The sequence below is a fragment of the Orycteropus afer genome, unplaced genomic scaffold (assembly GCF_000298275.1).
Source record: "Orycteropus afer afer isolate SDZICR_OR568_19922 unplaced genomic scaffold, OryAfe1.0 scaffold00265, whole genome shotgun sequence".
NCBI classification, from domain to species: Eukaryota; Metazoa; Chordata; class Mammalia; order Tubulidentata; family Orycteropodidae; genus Orycteropus; species Orycteropus afer.
The window spans coordinates 2543656-2551160 of NW_006921852.1; the positions used below are offsets into that span (position 1 = coordinate 2543656).

Here is a 7505-nt window from a genome sequence, read left to right on the forward strand (position 1 = left end):
AGCTGGTGGTTCAACCCCACCAGCCATTCCTCAGAAGGAACATGGGGCAGTATACTTGCATAGAGATACTGCCTCAGAAACCTAAGGAGTTTTTTTTTTTTTTTTTTTAAGAGGCAATAAGCATAAAGACATTTTTTTAAAATTCCAGAATAAATAAAATCATAATGACTGCTTGTTGTTAGGTGTCGTGGAGTTGATTTTCAACTCATAGTGACCCTGTGTGACAGAGTAGAACTGTACCATAGGGTTTCCTAGGTTGTAATCTTCATGAGAGCAGATCACTAGATCTTTTTCCTGTAGAGTCACTGGGTGGGATCAGCCCACCAATCTTTTGATTAGCAGCCAGTGCTTAACTATTGTGCCACCAGAGCTCCTAAATGACTTCTTAGTATATTTGTATTACTTTTTCTGTTATGAGTACATTTTTTTAAAGACTTATTTTTTCCTCTTTAACTTTTCTTACCACCACCTGTCAGTTTGTCATACTGTGATGGCTTGTGTGTTGATGTTGCGCTGAAAGATATGCCACTGGTATTTCAAATACCAACAGGCTCACTCATGGTGAACAGGTTTCAGTGGAGCTTCCAGACTAGGAAGAAAGGCCTGGTGCTCTACTTCAAAATTTAGTCAGTGAAGATTTTATGGATCACAAATAGAACATGATCTGACTCCTTGGAAGTCAGATGTTTGAACACATCTTCAGGAAGGATCGATTGCTAGTGGAAAGCATCATTATTGGTGTAGTAAAGGGCCAGTGAGTGTGAGAAAGATCCTTGTTAAGATAGGTTGACACAATGGCTGCAATAATGGAATGGAGCATTTTGGCAATTGTGAGGATGACACAGAAACAGGCCATTTTTCATTCAGCTGTACATAAGGTCACCATGAGTTGAGGTGACTCTGTGGTAGCTAGCTAGCTATGTATCTATCATTGATCTACATCAACTTTTCTTAGACTGAACGAAAATATTTCTGTACATCTTTTGACTAAACTACATCTTTCTAGTAAAATCGTGTATGATGTGTAGGTTAACATTTTATATATAGTCCAAGTCTAATATAATGTAATGCCATTTACGGTTTGCTTAACTAGAGTTTCTCTTTTTCAATGTTTTAAAGTTTTATCTTAACTGAGGAATTCCTTCTCATGTGGTTATTGAGCAGAATATATAGGGACTCTCTCAAAAGATATATTTATTTCACTTGACATAACTTTAGACTCTTCATTATTGAGTCTAAATTTTGGGTATAATTATTTTCTGAAATAGTAGAAAAGGAAAAAATAAAAATATCTTGATTCGTCCAAGAAAGCAAACAGGCTACCTTTTGTTGTATATGTTTATGTTTGGATAGTTGCCTGAAAACTAAGGACAAAGGAAAGAAATTTACATGGAGATGCACTCAGAATCAAGTTTTGCAGTCTATATTAACATCCTTTCATATCATGTAAACATATATTAATACACATTCACACACATAAGTTTTCAATTGTTTCTCCAACAACTGAAAATAGGTTCAGCATTCCAAGTCCTGTATATAACTACCTTTGATAACTAAGATGATAGAAAAGAATTCAAAGTTCAAAAGCATCAACTTCAACAATTAGAAAGTGGCATCACTGGAGTTTACATGATGTTCTTCTGGTAGACAAATGCTTGTTTCAACCTGATTTGTTTCAAAAAGTAGATCTCCCACTTCCAGCCATTGCCTTCAAGTGTACATCAAGATAACAAGGGCTGAGAACCCTATAGATGGAACCTTGTAGGTATAAGTGGCAGTGATGTCATAGACCCTTGTGGGAAGATTCTATGAGTGATACTTAGTTGTCACAGAGACTAAACAAGAAAGATACATACTGAGTAAGGTGGGATCCAACAAGAGTGTAGTGCAGAATGCTATAATTTATGAATGTCTTTTTTGTTTTTCAATGGGAATTCAACAGAACAACACTTAATGAAGGAATGCAAAGACTTAACCACCTGGTACTTTCATAATTCTTAATGGTTAATTACTAGAAAATTAACAAAATTGAAATTCACTATTCTTAGACATGGAAGAAAGTGATCAACCTGATCAACCCATCTCATCAGGGAGGCAAGAAATTCGAAAGAGAAGACGACCCAGCCAACCAATGGTAGACAAATCCCAGCAGACTGAAGTGACAGAGAAAAGGAGATGCACGACCATGCCACAGTCATCTGGTCCCAAAGCTACCCATAGCACTGGTAATATTCCTGGAAGCAAAGACAATTACTCTGCCAAAGAATATGAGCCCCATAGAGTATCTTCTCAACTTCAGCAGACTTGGACAAAGAGAAAACGTGGACAGGAAATGACTGATGAATATCTTCAGACAGATATCATCACAGAAGAGAAAAAGGAAGAAATCAAGACATTTGCTGTATCAGCGGTCCCTGAAGAAAAGTCAGCTAATGTCAGAGAAGCAGACTCTGAATTGCCAGAGAGAGTTCATGAAGTAGAAATTCTACCAAGTAGACACTCAATTCATTTCAAAATAGACAAATCTCAGCAGACCAGTTGTACTGGAGACTGGACCATGATAAACGTTCCTCAAGTAGAAATGGAGGATAAGGGACTGCAGACGTACTTTAGTGAGTCAGAAATAGTTGTAATATATAAGCCAGATAGTTCTTTTACAAAGTCAAAGGAAGATGCCCAGAAAAATAAATCCTCAGGGATGATTTTTGTCGATGAATATCCTGAAATTCAACCAGCAACAAGTAGCAAAGAAGAAATTAGGAAGAAAAGTATCAGCAAAGCTTCATTTAGTCAGTCAATCCAAAACGATACTACAGAACTCATTTCAGGAAATGAACCTAAGAGTGATGTAACTATAACTGTTGTAGGAGAGAGCCCTTTTGTTAAAAAGGAGGCATCTGTTGAAATAAATCCTCCCTCAATAGATGAAATCCCAGCTGAAGTACAGCCTCTTGCTGCAGAAGAACCCCCTGCTGAAATCCAGCTACAACCAAATGAAAAGGCCCCTGTTGAAACACAGCCTCTAGCTCCTGAAGAAGTTCCTGTTGAAGTACCATCTCTACCAGCTGAGATGGAGGAGGCTGGTATAGAGGAAGCTTCATCTAAATTTCAGGCTCCATCAGCTGATGAAGCCGCAGTAGAAGTACAGCCTCCACCAACTGAAGAGGCTATTGCAGAAGAGGTTGCTACTCCAGTAGAGCCCATCCCTGCTGTGGAGGCCTCTGTTGAACTTCAGCCGCCACCAGCTCATGAAGCCCCAGTTGAAGTTCAGTCTCCACAAAGTGAGGAAACCCCAGCAGATGGGGCCGCTGCTAAAGTAGAGTATCCCCCAGATAAAGAGACTCCTGCTGAGGTACAGCTTTCACCAGCTGAAGAGATTCATGACAAAGAAGAGAATACCCTTGCTGAAGAGGCCCCTGGAGAAGTACAGTCTCCACCAGCTGAAAAGGCTCTGGTAGAAGAGGCTGCTGATAAAGTCCAGCTTACCCCTGCTGAAGACACCCTTGATGAACTTCAGTCTCCAGCAGGTGAGGAGGCCCCTTTGGAAGAACAGCCTCCACCAACTGAAGAGGCCCTTGCAGAAGAGGCATCTTCCGAAGTTCGGGGTCCATCAGCTGAAGGGGCTCTTTCAGAAGAGACTGTCGTTGAGCTTCAAGCTCCACTAGCTGAAGAAGCTCCTGCAGAAGAGGTCACTACTGAAGTTCAATCTCCACTAGCTGAGGAAGCCTCTGTAGAAGAGGTTCCTGCTAAAGTGCAGCCTCCATCACCTGAAGAGACTCTTGCAGGGGAGGCCCCTGCAAAAGTAAACCTTACACTGACTGAAGAAGCCCCAGCTGAAGCACAGCATCCACTGGCTGAAGAAGCGTCTGTAGAAGAGCCTCCAGCAACTGTGCAGGCACCTGAGGAAGATGTTCCCGCTGGAGTTCAGTCTCCATCAGGAGAAGAGAACCCTGCAGAAGAGGCTCCTGCTAAACCTCAGTCTCCAACAGTTGAGCAGGCCCCTGAAGAGGAGAATCCCGCTGAAGTTCAGCTTCTAACAGGTGAGGAGGCCCCGGAGGAAGAGGTCCTTGCTGAAGTGCAGTCTCCACCAGCTGAGGAGGCCTCTGCAGAAGAGGTACCTGCTGAATTTCAACCTCCATCAGTTTGGGAGGCCCTTACTGAACCCCAGCCACCAACAGCTGAAGAAGGTTCTGCAAAAGAGGCCTCTGATGAAGTTCAGCTTCCATTAGCTGAGCAGGTACTAGTAGCAGATGCTTCTGTTGACATTCAACCTATTCCATCTGAGACGGCTTCTGCAGAAGAGGTCCCTGCTGAAGTTCAGTCCCCACGAGATGAGGAGGCCCCTGAAGAAGAGGACCTTTCTGAACTTCAGCCTCTATCAGCTGAGGAGGACCCTGTAAAAGAGGCCTTTGCTGAACTTATGCGTCCCTTAGCTGAAGATCCTTCTACAGAAGAAGTCCCCAATGAACTTATGTTTCCCTTAGCTGAAGATCCTTCTGCGGAAGAAGTCCCTGCTGAACTTTTGCCTCCATTAGCTGAAGATCCTTCTGCGGAAGAAGTCCCTGCTGAAGTTGAGTCTCCACCAGCTGAGGAGGCTTCTTCAGAAGAGGTCCCTGCTGAAGTTGAGTCTTCACCATCTGAAGAGCCCCCTGTACTAGAGACTCCTGCTGAACTTCAGCCTCTACCAACTGAAGAAGTTACTTCAGAAAATGTGCCTGATAATGAACTGCCTCTGCTAGCTGAGGAGAACCCTACTGAGGAATTCCTTATAGAAGAGAACACTGCTGAGCCTCATCCTCCACCACCTGTAAAAACTCCTGCCGAAGAGACTCTTGAAGAGAAAGTGCCTACTGAATTTTCACTTACCCAGGCAGCAGATGTTTCACTGGTAAAATCAAAGTCATCTGTCCTAGAAGGGATTTCTAAAGATGAAAAGGCTTCTATTGTAGACTCTGAGCCTTCAAGATTGGACTCTGTTCCTGAAGATAAACCTAATAGGAAAGGAGAAAGTTCTATTGAAATAGAGGGTACCTTCCATATAAAAATACAATAAAGACCTCCTTCTTAACCATAGGCAGATCTTAATTAAGGTAGCAATCAGATGTTAGTAGGCTGTGGATATACATACTTTAGGGAGGATAGGCATTGGAAAAGTCTTTGTGAATAGGGAAATGAAATAAAACTTCAAGATTTGGAGTGCAGATTGGAAAATGAATAAAAATTGTATTGCTTTAAAATTTCTTCTGTTATTATTATTAAAATTAGGAGCTCTGGTAGCATAGTGCCTAAAGCACTTGACTGCTAACCAGAACGCTGGTGGTTCAAATCCACCAGCCACTCCTCAGAAGGTTGGGCGATCTACTTCTGTAGTGATACTGCTACGGAAACTCAAGGAGGGGTCCCTATGAGGTGGGACGGCAGTGAATTTACTTTTTTTTTTTTTTTAATTAAAATTTATAGTCTTTAAAGTACCACTTTTGAAATGAAATGAGTTTATGATTGAAATAATTAAAATATCCATTCTACATTAAACTTTTCTTGACAAGCATGAAGTATGCTCTACAGCCATATTTTATTTCTATCATTTCTAGAAGTACGTGAAATCTGAAGGGAAAAGGCTATTTTCCATAGTTACCTCATTTATTTTAAATTTCTTAAGTTTTAGTTGCACATATAAAGTTAGACAGTTTTCTCTTGTTCTCTTTCCACTTGTTGAAAAACACATGTATTTATTTCCTGGTTTCAGTCCAAGTTTTCTTTCCTATTCTCTTATATATTTTATATTTCAATGTGTGAACATTGAATTAACTTTATTTTTTTGCAGTGAAATCCAGATAGCTATAATGAACTATTGCAAAAAAAAAAAAAAAAAAAATCCATGTATAAATGTAAAGAAAAATAGACTTACATATTTATATTTATATATTCTTGCAGGTATATTTCAGTTTAGTTTCAATTTCCTTTGATATTATAATGTGATGTGTCTTGGGAGTATGGTTTATGTTTTGTGCACTCTGAACTTGTCATGAATAGAAATTTAGAATGAAGTTAAATCACTTTGGTATACGCTATTAAAGTTGTTAAATAGCAACTATGAATATTGTAAGGTCTAAAAACTCACTGCCATCATGTCAAATCTGACTCATAGGGACCGCTCCTTGGGTTTCTGAGGCAGTATCTCTACAGAAGTAGATCACCCAACCTGCCTTCTGAGGAGTGGCTAGTGGTTTTGAACTGCCAGCTTTCTAGTTAGCAGTCAGAAGATATTCTGTGGTTAGAAAATGCGGTCTGCTGGGGTAATGTTTAAAATTTGGCTGCTAACTGAAAGACTGGCAGTTAGAACCCACCACTGGCTCTGCAGGATAAAGACCTGGCAATTTGCTTCTGTAAAGATTACAGCCTAGAAAACCGTATGGGGCAGTTCTTTTCTGTCACATGGGGTTGCTGTGAGTCAGAATCAATTCAATGGCAGGCAACAGCAACAATAGTATTGTTATAGAAACCTTTAGGAAAATATATTGTCTAGGTACAAGTCAGTTGCAAAGTGCTGAAATGCTGAGATTATTCTCTTAAAAAAAGATCTTAATTCAGTCAAAGTATTTCTCTAAGTGAAAATTCTAGATTAATGATTCTGCACTGTTGATAAGCTTTAATGTCCTATGGTTATTTGATTGTTGTCACATTATTCATTAGCTTTGAGACCAAGGGCATATAATTTTCAAGTTAGCTTTTGAGAGTGTTATAAGATTTTTTTTTTTTTTAAGGTTGAGGCACATTATTCTAGAGTATGTAGAAATACATTCCAAGTACTTCCCATTTTTGCTTTTCTGAGACTCTTAATATCCAGTTAAACTTGTTTTTCTAATTTCAAGATTTTTTTTTTCTATTTTTGATTTTCTGTTGTGACTTGTTTTCTTTGTAAAATCAGAAGTTATATGAGAATTCAGAACTGCATTGAACCGCAGAGAACATGTTTAATGAGGATGAAATTTATCAACCAGAAACATGGGCATTGTAGCACTTAAAAACTGGATGTTAGCTGAAGCTGAAGTGGAGCTTGTGGCCTGGTCTAAACGTATACAAACAGGAGCAGGCATATTTGGGAAATCCTAAAGTCATAATTAAGAAAAGCTAGAAATGTAAATTATAGCAAGAGTTAGTAGCTGTGAAAATTTTGAGCAAGAAACATTAATCTTAAGAGACAGGTATTTAAAAACAAAACAAAACAAAACAAACTTGTTGCCATCAAGTTGATTCCAACTCCTAGCGACCATATAAGACAGAGTATAAGACTCCATAGGCTTCCAAGGCTATAAATTTTTATGGACACAGACTGCCTGATTGTTCTCCTGTGGAGCATCTGGTGGGTTTGAACCACTGACCTTTTGGTTAACAGCTGAATGCTTTAACCACTGTGACACCAAAGCTTCTAAAGAGTCAGATACAAATTAAAAAAATGTGAATAACTAGAAATTAGGGTAATTTGATTTTTAAAGTCAGATATT

General features: G+C 39.5%; 1 protein-coding gene across 1 annotated transcript; it reads left to right on the top strand.

Annotated features, from left to right (window-relative positions):
• The first annotated feature begins 2050 nt into the window (after nt 1–2050).
• On the top strand, nt 2051–5053 carry FSCB (fibrous sheath CABYR binding protein). The gene is made up of 4 exons (XM_042782220.1): nt 2051–3043; nt 3092–3598; nt 3650–4141; nt 4235–5053. The coding sequence occupies exons 1-4, from the start codon at nt 2051–2053 to the stop codon at nt 5051–5053; spliced, it is 2811 nt and encodes a 936-aa protein (XP_042638154.1).
• Nucleotides 5054–7505: the final 2452 nt, after the last annotated feature.

Coding starts and splice junctions, on each gene's coding strand:
- FSCB (XM_042782220.1), top strand. CDS start 2,051: ATGGAAGAAAGTGATCAACCTGATCAACCCATCTCATCAGGGAGGCAA. Junction 3,044..3,091: donor TAGCTCCTGAAGAAGTTCCT/GTTGAAGTACCA, acceptor GCTGGTATAGAG/GAAGCTTCATCTAAATTTCA. Junction 3,599..3,649: donor CAGAAGAGGCATCTTCCGAA/GTTCGGGGTCCA, acceptor ACTGTCGTTGAG/CTTCAAGCTCCACTAGCTGA.